General features: G+C 49.5%; 4 protein-coding genes across 4 annotated transcripts; 2 read left to right on the top strand and 2 right to left on the bottom strand.

The window, feature by feature from the left end:
* Positions 1–3,344: 3,344 nt before the first annotated feature.
* ALTATR162_LOCUS3172 (uncharacterized protein) lies at positions 3,345–5,036 on the top strand (the record flags this gene model as incomplete). The annotated part of the gene is made up of 5 exons (XM_043310778.1): positions 3,345–3,502; positions 3,558–3,878; positions 3,938–4,150; positions 4,201–4,815; positions 4,871–5,036. The coding sequence occupies 5 exons, from the start codon at positions 3,345–3,347 to the stop codon at positions 5,034–5,036; spliced, it is 1,473 nt and encodes a 490-aa protein (XP_043166713.1).
* A 159-nt stretch (positions 5,037–5,195) lies between these two features.
* ALTATR162_LOCUS3171 (uncharacterized protein) lies at positions 5,196–6,374 on the bottom strand (the record flags this gene model as incomplete). The annotated part of the gene is made up of 4 exons (XM_043310777.1): positions 5,196–5,788; positions 5,845–6,031; positions 6,092–6,165; positions 6,227–6,374. 4 exons carry the CDS (start codon positions 6,372–6,374, stop codon positions 5,196–5,198), a joined length of 1,002 nt encoding a protein of 333 aa, XP_043166712.1.
* A 1,141-nt stretch (positions 6,375–7,515) lies between these two features.
* On the bottom strand, positions 7,516–7,942 carry ALTATR162_LOCUS3170 (uncharacterized protein; the record flags this gene model as incomplete). Its single annotated transcript, XM_043310776.1, has 3 exons — positions 7,516–7,548; positions 7,649–7,696; positions 7,760–7,942. 3 exons carry the CDS (start codon positions 7,940–7,942, stop codon positions 7,516–7,518), a joined length of 264 nt encoding a protein of 87 aa, XP_043166711.1.
* A 474-nt stretch (positions 7,943–8,416) lies between these two features.
* On the top strand, positions 8,417–11,511 carry ALTATR162_LOCUS3169 (uncharacterized protein; the record flags this gene model as incomplete). The annotated part of the gene is made up of 4 exons (XM_043310775.1): positions 8,417–9,007; positions 9,063–10,326; positions 10,434–11,086; positions 11,137–11,511. The coding sequence occupies 4 exons, from the start codon at positions 8,417–8,419 to the stop codon at positions 11,509–11,511; spliced, it is 2,883 nt and encodes a 960-aa protein (XP_043166710.1).
* Positions 11,512–12,731: the final 1,220 nt, after the last annotated feature.

The following is a 12,731-nucleotide window of genomic DNA, read 5'->3' as shown; positions in this document are numbered from 1 at the left end:
TCCTTCCACATCTGCTGTTCGTCCTTTTGAGGTTTGCCTGGTATCGTGATCGCCCTACACCCTCCGGCCAGTATCCTTTTTCCACCAGCATCTTCTTGCTAGTCGTTTTATTTCATACATGGATCCTGCACATGCTTTCATCCACATCGGTATACTGACATGATCTGTCCAGTCAGAGTACATGGCCACAGTTATATAGTTTGTTCTATCCCGCTAAACGATGTGTTTGCTTCAACATAACTGGTGTACCGTAGTGATACCATGATGCCAACCACTGCTTGCCTTGTGTCATACAGGCCTACTACGACCGGAGAATCGCCTTACCAGCGATGACTATCGTGCTGGTTCCGTCTACGCCCCAGTGACTGCATCGTCTGAGGTGCCTCCAACCATCAGCGGATGACTAGTATTACGGACAACCTGCAACCAACTTAGGCACTTTGCCCTATTTAGTGGCATGTTCGCTTTACTACAAAGTCAACTACGCAGCCTGTCCATGTCTTGGGATCTCTTTTGCCCTCTGTGTAACATGAATGGCACCAAACAATTCACACCACATTCCTATACCTTGGTCACTCACGTCAATCCCAGGTTCCTGTCAAACACCAGAATTCTCAAACGTTGGCGCGCATGCACAGGAGCTAACGTCATTACCAACAAAAGTTTGCCGAAACATCACTCAAAGCTACCTTCTTCCTTTCGTAAACGCGAATTTCAATGGCGGGCCTGATGGGCTTCCCTGCCCGCGGTTTCCGTCCGAGCCAATGCTACGACGCCTCTTATAGTAGCGACAGCGACATTTTCAGACGAGAGACGCGTGATCAACGGAGAATGTTTGCTGAGTTCCAGAGACAAGCATATATGTATAGGTCGCATAACCAGCAGTCATCGTCTGAGGGCATGGGAGGGTTTTATTCACCCTTTTCGAATTTTGGAAGACCGAGTCCCATGATGGGAGGCCACCCACAGTTCGGTACTCCTTCGCCTCCGGGCATGAATATGGGTGGCGGCAGTTTAGGCGGCATGGGCTTTGGGATGGGGATAGAGATGGGGTCAGGCATACGAGTGGGTATGGGACTGGGGGTGGGTGTAGGCATGGGAACGGGCAGGGGCAGAGGCATAGGTCCTCCAAGTCAACCTCCTTTTTGGGGCGGTTCGCGGATGCGTTATGGACAATCTTTGCCATTCGGTCTAGGCCACTCACACCAGTCGCGTCCAATGTTTACCAACCGCCATCGTCAAAACGGCCAGCCATCACCGCCTCAAGCCCGTCGTACCCCCTTCTCAACAAACCTCTTTGACGACGATGAGGATGATGAGAGCGACTACGACACCTCCACAACATATGACTACCCAGGACGAAGGAGAGAAGGCTTTAGACAGCTTGGACGATCACCATACGGAGCTCGACATAGACCAAGTTGGATGCATAATCATAACGACCGCTGCGAAGAATATGATGACGAGGATGATGAAGATGACGAGAGTGACTTTGAAGAGTACTACCCAATGCGTCGACGACGGCCAAGGTATTAGCTGCTTCATATGAGGCTTTCTCCGCCGCTGCTCAAATTCTTTTGTCATCAAAATAGTAGAACGCATGCTATCTGGCGTCAACATTCAATACTATAGTCTCACGTTGAAGCGAATGAATTTTACCACGAAGCGCTTGTCCAGATATCACCAATGCCTCAGACAGTCGCTACGCTACGAATCTAGCGCATCGGTTGCTGAAACCGCTTCGATCCATCACCTTCCCACCAACAACCCGGGCTTTCGCCACGTTGCCTGGCAACGAAGCCAAGGATTGGAATTGTTTGCTCATACGCAAACGGGAGTACAAACCGCACTCGCGTATGACTGACATCGTTTAACACGCGTGCCACTGACCCGTCATGACTGGAACTCCTTGTCCCAAAGGTTTGTCATCTTTCCCAGCAGCAAACGTACCCTATCAGCGTGAAGGTCAGTGGTGTTTGCGCAACGTACGATGAACAACTGCTTGGAACTAACAATTGCGCCCAGTTTTACTGGAACATGGATTGAATTTTACTCCGAGGCCAATAAGACACCTAGTATCTCCAAAATTTCAGCAACCACCCACTCCAGGGCTACGGTGGCTTCGATGAACGAACGGAAGAAGCAAGCATCGCGACCTTTCTGGGGCAATGCGCCCGAACTCGCGAAGATCTTAGGAGATTACATCTCAGCCGCAGTAAAGAAGCATGGAGGCGGAATGCTCGAGAAGTCATCGCAATCATGATGTTTAAAAGAAATCCGTTTCCGCTATAGCATTTTTGTGACAGCACTGCACGACTCTTTTCCTCTCAGCCTAAGATAACTCATCCCTATCAAAATTGTAAAGAACATCTCCGACTATCTTACAGAGATTCGTTTGCTCACTATGTGCCTCCTTTTCTATTATGCTTATCAATGCCACCCGTCGCTATCGGAAACATTACTTCTGCCTTGTCATCTTTATCCATCGTTACACAAGGATTGCGAAAGTCCACTGGTAGATGATTCACATGCTGCCATAGTTTGCTCAAGGTTGTGGGAAAAGAAGATCGTGTCGCCACATTGTATCAAGTGCCTAGCGAGGCTAAGCAGCCGCGGACTGGCGCTCCGCGATAGCGAAAATGAAACCACATAACAGCCTCGGCGCTATAAGATGGACCTACAGTCTGCTTCAATAAAAGAGGAGTAGTCTCCGTGTCTACGCATCTATTCGGCCAGCAGAAGGATAGAGTAGCAGCCTCCAAGTACAGCAAGCCTCAGATAGCCAACGCTATATCGTGAGGCTATCATTCTACTACTGAGGACTAGGCTCAAGTTGCCTGTAATATCGCCCTGGAAGACTACAAGGAGGCAGACACAGTTTCCTTATCAGTTGCGCCAAGGTTCTGCATGCATGTCAGCCCGCATACATAAGCTTCCCCGCATGACCATTCAAGCTTCGACATCCTCCACAACTCACGAGCCTCCGGAGGATAAGTCTTCGGAATGGTCCTTAGTTGCTGCAGCCAAGCCCCGATTGCCTTTATTTAATCGGCTAATGCACACACCGCAACCACTTGAGTCCAAGGCAGTGTTGCACAAGGCTATCGATCTCGGAACATGGGTACGAAAACAGGAAGACGCAGGATATGTGTACCACGACCCGAGCGTACTTGCGGCGGAACGTGGGAGTCTGGAACCTCGGGACTGTACATATATAGTAGGAGGCTTTGTTACTACTTCTGCAAAGCTATCGTCAGCAACAATGGTGGAAAGTACTTGTATGGGGGAGATGCTTGTACAAATTATCCAGGCGCTCCGGTTTCAACAGTACTCTACGATTGACAATGGCAGAGAAGAAGATTGACGATACGATTATCACTCCTATACCGTCTGACATCTTAGTTGGAGATGTCGAGCCGCAAGGTTATGATGTCGTCGCTACAAAGAAGCTTCTTCGTAAACTAGACTGGCATCTCATACCATTCATGTCACTCATCTACCTGTAAGCTTCCTATACTGCCCAGCTACTCCCGACCATCCGCTCACTTTTTTTTCAGTCTGTGCTTTCTAGACCGCACCAACATTGGAAACGCTCGGCTCGACCATCTCGAACAAGATCTAAAGCTACAGGGCCTACAGTACAATGACTGTCTCGCCGTTCTCTTCCCCTTCTATATCGCCGCTGAGATACCGTCGAACATCATGATGAAGCGTACTCGACCATCTATTTGGTTGACCTTCATCATGTTTTTCTGGTCACTCGCGATGATTTGTCAAGGCTTTGTTAAGAACTATTCTGGACTGATGGCGACACGAGTTTTTCTAGGGGTGTTTGAAGGTGGACTATTCCCAGGTGTCAACTACTATATTTCGCAGTGGTGAGTAGACCCTCCAGACCCTGGGCCAAAGGACATGACCATTTACTTACTCATTTGAGGTATGTACGAGACGAGTGCGGCTTCCGCATGGCTCTCTTTTTCTCAGCTGCAACACTAGCTGGAGCTTTCGGCGGAGTACTAGCCCGAGGTATCGCAGAGATGTCTGGTGTTGGAGGCAAAGCAGCTTGGGCTTGGATCTTTATCTTGGAGGGTTTGCTCAGCATCCTCGTCTCCATGACAGCATACTGGTGCATATACGACTACCCTGCAACGTCAGTCCCCCGCCTTATCACTGCCCACCACTCAACTAACTAGCGTATAGTGCCCGCTTCCTCACCCCAAAAGAGCGCACAGAAGTGCAACGCCGCCTGGAACAAGATCACGGCCACCTTTCCAACGACTTCGACATCAAGTACGTCTACCAGGCCCTTACAGACTGGAAGATATACATCTTCATGTTGATATGCATGGCAGGGTTCTGTCCCATCTATTCCTTTGCTCTCTTCCTCCCCACCATCATTAAGAATATGGGTTATACCGCCAACGACGCGCAGCTCATGTCCGTCCCTCCTTACGTATGCGCTTGTTTCTTCACCATCACTGCGAGCTGGTACGCTGATCGCGTGAAGAAACGTGGTATCTTCTTAATGGGCTTCCAGGTCATCGCTATTGCAGGCTTCGCCATGCTTGCTGCAACTGGAAAACCCAGTGTACAGTATGCAGGTACGGTACTTGCGGCTATTGGTATTTACCCCCAGATTCCGTTGGGTATGGCATGGAACAGTGGGAACATTGGCGGTAGTTTGAAGCGTGGCACTGGAATTGCTATGCAAGTTATGGGCGGCAACTGTGGAGGTATTATTGCGAGTTATGTTTATCTGTCGCGTGATGGGCCGAGGTTTATTGTTGGGCATAGTATCTTGATTGGATTTGTCAGGTAAGTTGTGGGTGTGATTGGATGACTTTGAGAATCATGTGCTAACGTATTGTAGCATGGCTTTCTTCCTGACATTCTTCATGTCAATGTGGTGTCGGATGGAAAACGCAAGACGCGACAAGATTGCGCTGGAAGCTGAGACGCTGGAGTTAACCGACGAGCAGAAGTTGCTGGAGCGAGAGCTAGCCGATAATGTGCCATGGTTTCGATACACTACTTAGAGTGGGGTTAGTTGCTGGAGGTGCTATTTATACCTTCGGGCGGCTGTTAGCTCAAGCCTGACCTTGAATGTCTTGTGGGTACCGATCCCATGCGGGTCATAACATCATCATGCCATTAAGAATATAGAAGTCTAAATAACACCAAACCAAAGCCTACGCTCAAACCATTCTAGTTGGCTGCGTTGGCGCCATAGCCCATTCTGGAGGCTCCTCGTCGTATCGCCTCTCCATCGGCCTGCTGACCTGCGTTGGCTGCATGGTCGACCATGCCACAGGCTCCTCATCGTACCGCGTATCAAAAGCCCGTTCGACATTTGGCACCAGCTCCACAGCCTCAGCCTTCTTTACTCTCCTTAACTCTTGCTCCTCCAATAGCGTCTTCTTCACTGTGCGCATCTTCATGTAGATCCAGACACCCATGGCAATAGTGATGATGAAAATAGCACCAAACATGACCGTCTTGATCAAGTCGTCGTTGCTCTCTTGCAGGAGCAACACACCCAGATAGACGAGGAAGATCTGCTTGGGTAGAGAAAGGAAAGTAGCGACGACAAAATGCCAGAACTTGACGTCGCAGGTTGAGAAAACGGCGGTGGAGAAATGCGCTGGGATGGCGGAGAGACGAATGACAAGCACGATGAAGAACCCACCATCACGCGTTAGACGTGCCATGGCTCCGTAGTTCAAGTTCGTACGCTCCATTTTAAAAGCTTTGGAGCGGAAGGCGTATTTGAAGGCGTACCATGTGCCAACTGAGATCAAGATTAGCATACAGGGCATATAGTTTTGAAAACTTGGTGCGGCTTACCTTCGCCGATGAACGTGCCCGCTGCAACAATCGCGAATCCAATCCATAGGCCATAGACGACACCGCATAGCAGCGCGATGACCTCATGGCCGAACAGAGGGGGAAAAGAAATGATAATAAGAATAGCGATGGGAATCAGCCATCCTGCTGGTAGATCTCGCACTTTCTCGGACCACGGCCGTAATTTCTGCACAGACACCGTTAGCCACGTGTTCGTCGGCACCAAAGCAAAACAGTGTGAATTTACCTCAACAACGGCGTCGTGTTTTATCGTGATGATGACAGTCAAGATACCGATAACGATAAACAGTATGTGCCATGCTGGATGCTGAGTCAGACAAAAAAAAAGCTCCGTGGTCATAGGGGCGGCTTGCGCTCTTACGTATGTACTTGGGGGCGAGGAAGAATCTTTTCCAATCGAACTTTTGGTACTCTGTTTCTTCCGGGGGGCCTTGAGGCTTCTTTTTCTTTGGCTCCCCATCCATCATACCCGACATTTCAATGTCGCTTTCGCGTTTGCGGAACCACATGGCGGGTTTAACAAGTTGGTGTTGCACTGTTCCCGCGGAGGATTTGCCGTGTTAAGAAGCCAGGGTCGGCGAAGGTGACTGCGCGTCCGGGGTCAATGCGCAAAACGAATGTGAAAGTCGTGAGAGTTCGTTATCGCTATCTCTCACGACGTAGGGGACGCAGGTTGTGAGAAGGAACGCTGGGCAAAAGTAGGTCGGCGGTGCAGGTGTTGGTGGCGCGCAGCTGCAGGTGGATAGGGGAGTGATGTATCAAGCTTCGCGCCCTTGAAACCGGCATAGCCACATCCGCGTAATCGAAGCCTGGGCCAATGGCGACGCGCCGCGACGTTGCTATGTGAGACACTGGCGCGGGAGATCGGCGCTTGCACTGGTGCGAGTTTTAAAACCATTCACCAGTTTCGCCTTGTTTGCGCATCATTTGCCATGGATCTCCACGCGAGATTTCAAGGTCTCAGAGTCGTGATTATGCGTCGCCGTTGGAATTCCGATACCCGAAGTGCTGGGCAGATCAGGATGACAGGTCTTTTGAGGAAGCTTTCCCGTATAAAGCGGGCGGTGCATGCATGCGCCTCAGCCAGAATCTGCGCCCTTTCCCGTGTTCGTCCGATATCAGCGCAGATGGAAGGAAATGGAGATTATATTTGGGTAGCGCTGTTGATCACTATACAACCCCAACGTGGATGACCGTTGGATACTGTGGAGGCCTCGGGGTGATGCGTAATCACGCCGTGGTACACATATACGATCGAGATTAAGGTCATACATAATGGGATAGATGCAGCCATGAATAAAACACTTTTGTGTTTGTCTGAACGAATGATCGCATGTTCACGAAATGACTCATGGACGAACATAGTGGGTCGTAGCCGCTTAGTAACAGGTTCGATGGCTCTGTCGATGTACTTTCCACTAAACTATGCGTTCTTTCCTCCATGAACCCACTAACCACAAACTGTAGAATACAAGTTGCCAAAGACCTCAACCTCAGTTCCCCTTTATCGTCGCCGCATTCATCGCCTCTGATGCATCGTCGCACGTTCTGTGCGTCCACCCGGCTTGCACTCGCACACCTACCCAAGTAGGCAACCGGCTATCCCATCTATGAGACGCTTAGGCAGTCACTTATCCGGGGCTATGACTTTTATCTTCTTCTTTGACATCTAGCTATCTCTCCCTGTCGTGTGTTAGAAATGAGTGTTTGTTTGAAATGAGTGTTTGTTTGAAATGAGTGTTTGTTTGAAATGAGTGTTTGTTTGAAATGAGTAATGACTTACGATTGAAAGTCTTCGTGGCGCAATGATCCAGTAAGAGTTTTGCACTATCTTTCATGCTCGTCAGCTCTTGACGGAGGTATTCATTACTCATTCTAGATGACCTTTACTCACATGTATATCGTAGGTACCGGCACCAAATTTAATTCTCAGAAGTGTTGCCAACTTCGCTGGATCGATATTGCTTCCCGAGATCGACTGCGCTTCTTCAAGATCCGACAGGTAATCGTCCTCATCTTGCTCTCTCATTTGAGGTGGGGAAACCTGGACGTATGCAGCGGCCTTTGATGTTGTCATTGACGCTGGTATTGGTATACCGTACAACCGTAATAGAAGAGGCTTGAAATATATTATTGCGTTTATCTCAACACCAGAGAGGAGGACTTCGAATTATCAAGAGAGGTATGTTATAAGTTTGAGACCAGGCTGAAGGGTGCATTCATTGCCCTGTTTCAGCTCAGGGACACCCAAGCACAGCTGCTGCGCCACGTCCTTCGGCCTACACCACAATTCAGTTGACCGGCTGAGACATTGTCTGACCAATGAGATATGCCCGTCTAAAGGAGGAGGTCGTTAATGCAGCCACATCTTGCAACCCCAGGCGATGGACTCGAGGGTGGATGATAACCACGCGCGAGCGACTGCTCAGCCCTGTGCGGCTCGAGGTCCTCCACTGAGGCAACCGCATATAACAAAGCGATACGCCGTAGAGGCTGTCTTAAAACTTGGACAGTATTCACTGTGAAGTGGACAAAACCTCCCTTGTTTAACATGCACGTGTCGAAGGCAGATGCCCCGCCAAAAGAGGCGCATTGGAGTCCGGTCAGAGGCTCCGCCCACCAAAGCCTCCGGAACACAGAACAGTGGACAGCTCACTCCGGAACCCACAACCCACAATCACTGACTGAAGCAGAGGAGAGACTAGCCTTCTCAAACTTTGCGCTGTCTGACGTATCGGCACCCTTTTCAAGGCTTCCTGTTTCTAAGTCTGTGCCTACCCCGCCACAGCCCAGGAATCGACGGGGTTCAAGTGGTCGTCGCCCCAGTGACGATGGTCTTAGACCAAATCAGCACTCGATAATTCCAGGCTCCGCGCCACGTCGTCGTGACTCTATCCTTGGGTCATCAGACGACAGCGCAAATGATGACGACAGCCTTCGATCTTTCAGCAACTTACAGTCATCGGACTGTGACTCGAATGGCGTTAACTTGCACCCTACCAAAATCGTACGGCCAATTGGGTCGTATTGTAACTCGCCGTCCTCATCCATAACATGTAACAATCCTCATCAAATCGAGGCTCAATTTCTTGAAGAAGACAAAAGCGCAGGAGTAGAGGCTACGCGATGGGAGAGTAACGAGGTATGTTTCGAATGGAGCATTCACACTCGACTTTGTCTGACGAGAATCCCTTAAGCCTAGCTCATTCGGCCACTCCGGACCGTACTCGAAAGAGTCATGGAATTCTGTTCGAGGCTACACGTCATCACTAGGCCTTCCAGCTCTACGGAATCTTTCCGTCTCCCCGAAACTGAGCGTCGCGAATATCTCAGACGCTGGTGATCAACAGCAGTTACGTCAAGAACGTAACCTTCGGCGTTCAGAGGACTCATTCGACGAGGACCTAGAGCAGTCATTGGCTTCTTTGCCACCTTTAGGCCCCAAGTATGAGCTACAGAAGGAGATCCTGGATGCACGCCAGCAGACGCGAGACAACGAGGGCCAGATCAAAAAGTTCGTTTCGAAAGCCAAACTGCGCGGTGTAATAACGGTTGACGCCGTCACGAGAGAACTGACAAGAACTTCGGCCAACTGCCATCCCCGACTGTCAACCGAGCAAATCAAGTCTTATGCAAAAACAGTTTGTGTAGCGACGGAAGAAGGACAGAAGGGGAAGACAAAGATCAAGTCGTTCCGGAAGATCTTTGCTCTTTTGGTGCTAGTGGAAGCTGTGCCCTCCATTGTCGATTTTATAAGAGAAGATGTTACTGATCAAGATCTACCCCTATCCTTGGTGAAGCATGAAAGCACCGATGAGGTATATCGCAAAGGCGAAGAGAATCACATCCCTCTAAGCTGCTTTAACGACTGGTCACCGTTGAAACTTGAAAACTTCTTAAGCTATCAGTGGTGGCTACTCGCGACATATTTCTCGCCACCCGATGATGACGGGGTAGTCAAGAACTACAAGCTTCAAGATGAGCATATCCTCCCTTTTGTCACCCCAGGAAATGCCTTAGGTCATTACAAAACTGGTGGCTACGGAAAGGTTATCATGGTGCAAATACCCTCAGATCAGCACAACTTCAGTGACAAACGGCTTTGTGAACGTGGCTTTGCGATTAAGCAACAGCTTCATGACGAGAACCGCGAGGCCTACAAGAAAGAGATAGACATATTGATGAAATTCAGTGGCGGGCGAAGCCATCCGCATATAGTTTCTCTACTTGCGACGTATGAGCAGTTCAACAAATTCCACTTGATCTTCTACCGAGCAGAAGGCGATCTCTTTGACTATTGGAGGGAGCTGAACCCCCATCCGGATCTCGACCATGGCAATGTCACTTGGTTTGCCAAGCAGTGTAGTGGGCTTGCTGATGGCTTATCGAAGCTCCACAAGCTGTTGTCTTTCACCAAACCTGAAGCAAAGATTGAGGAAGAAAGAGTGAACGACATGAACGGTAGGTTTCTTTCATCATAACGGAATCAGCGATAAAGATTGCTTTGTCCGCGCAGCGTGGAAATTATCTTCTTTCTCGTTCTCCATCACAGACCTAACATATCACAGACGCTGTCGATGAAATCTCTACTCAGTTCGAGAAAAGTGTGAGATTTCAAATCGCACCACTGGAAGATCGTGTTGGTACAGACTCATCGATACTTTCAAACGGCGTCAAAGAGCGTCCGACCAGCCCGCTCAAATACACCAGCGAGTTCAGCGATCGCGGTCTGCCGCCGCACGGTCACCGAATCCACGACCCTGGCAATGTGGGGAAAAAAATGTATGGCCGCCATGGGGACATCAATCCAAATAACATTCTTTGGTATAACGATGGCGATGGTGATGGTGATGGCGGTGGCGACGGTCGTACTTTGCAGGGGACTCTCAAAATTACCGACTTCGGACAAGCTGAGATTCACTCATTGCAAAGCAAGACCAATCGCCGTGAAGTGTCTAACACTCTGACATACCGACCTCCCGAATGTGATTTACAACCCTTGATTATTCGACAGTCTTACGATATTTGGTGTTTGGGTTGTGTATACCTCGAGTTTGTATCGTGGTTGTTAGGGGGAAATGAGCTTGTGATTAAATTCGGAAGGTCACGGTCGATCGCTGACTACTACCGTCGGTACACGACTATCGATACGTTCTACGAAGTGGAGAAAGACCCCGAGGCCCATAGAATACGGGCCAAGGTCAATCCAAAGGTCACTGCTGTATGTTGCACTCTTTAATCCTACAGAATACTGCTAACACCATGTGATAGTTCATCAATGAGCTACATCGACATCCGAACTGCACGTATTACGTGCATGACCTACTGAATTTGATTCAGTTCGACATGCTACTAGTGGACTCAAGCGAGCGAAAATCTTGCATAGACGTCTGGCGCTCACTACGTGATATGTACCTCAGATGTCGTCGCAACGGAGACTATGCGACGGTCGGCAGCCCTTGGTGTAACATGAAGCCGGCTGCTTCGTCTGTTGAGCACTATGTGACGTCCGACTTGGAGCAGGCTATACAAGAGGATCTGCCGAGTCCAAGGTCAGCAGCCCCAGCTGTTCAGCCTATCGCATCAGCAAGAAGACGGTCGAGCCGTATACCCGTACCCCGACTTAGGTCTCCTTGTGTTTCATAACTTCAATTGTCGGTATCAAGCGAGTATTGCAACCTTGATACCGTGCTAGTCACTAATTAAGAGCCATGTTACGAGTTACATTTCGGAAGGAACTTACATCTTCTGTGCGGTACTCTAAAAGCTGGATGATTACATTTACATCAATGTTACGCTATACAACTACCATGCAGACAAGCATGTCTCTTGAAATTTTCGGAGTGCGTTGTCCTTTGGAAAAGCACTATCTACCTAGGCGCGCTCGGCTCGGCTTATGTGGTGAGGCCACGCGATGGCGATTAGCACATCGATTACTGTGTCTGCTGTCGAGAGCGGTATGCGCAATTGCTTTTTCGCCCCTTTCCATGCAGGCGCTCATGCGCTTCAGGGAACAGGTGGGGTCCATCTGCAGTTTGTCTGTGGGGTCCAATACTTGCCGCTACCTTTAAACGCTTTGGGCCATGTTCCCGTCCCTCCTTCCCAGAGTTGAAGCGAACCGCAAAGCTGAGCATCATTGACAAGGCTGAGCGTCACTTGCGGTATGAACATCCCGGACGCTTTCACTGTCATTTGCTACCTTTAGCGATGTGGCGCACATCCATCACAATTCAGACTCCAGTTTGCCGGCGGCTCTGCAGATTAGCCCCATGTCATAAGGTGTTACATGTGCCCATGAAACCTAGCCTTGTCGACCTGGAGAATCAATCTTGGGATACTGCAATCTTGTCCCAGACAGCAACTTCTCCAAGACTTAGTATAATTCACTTACCCCTAATTTCGTTAGATTTGAAGAGATAAATGTGAACCAGAACTGCGCAATGAGTACCGCCACTACCTTGTTCTTGGTGTTCTTATCCATCATTGGTTATCTGATGTGGGGAACCATCGCGCGCGCGATCCAGCCGATCCGACCCGAGAACCTAATCAACACCGAAAAGAAACACACCGGAACACACACCCTAGCGTGTGAATCGAACGACGACGATTTAGATAACCTTTTCCCGCCCGAAAACTCAGGCTCCGATCTGGTCCGTACTATACTTGGTCGGTTCGTGACAGCAACGTTCCATGATCCAAACCGCGCTTACCTCCCTGAAAATGCGATCAAGGAGCTTATTATTGTCAGGCACCAGGTTACTCCGGGCCCGTTCGGGCCGGTATGCCAAGCAATCGCAGTATATTAGCCTACCTTACCGCTGTTGTGGCTCGACAGCGGTTCGTCTCTAGTCTTACAAGGCAATATA

This window comes from Alternaria atra (genome assembly GCF_907166805.1).
Source record: "Alternaria atra isolate CS162 genome assembly, contig: 22, whole genome shotgun sequence".
NCBI lineage: Eukaryota > Fungi > Ascomycota > Dothideomycetes > Pleosporales > Pleosporaceae > Alternaria > Alternaria atra.
The sequence above is the reverse complement of the archived record's forward strand: the minus strand, read 5'-3'. Positions and strand labels throughout refer to the sequence as shown.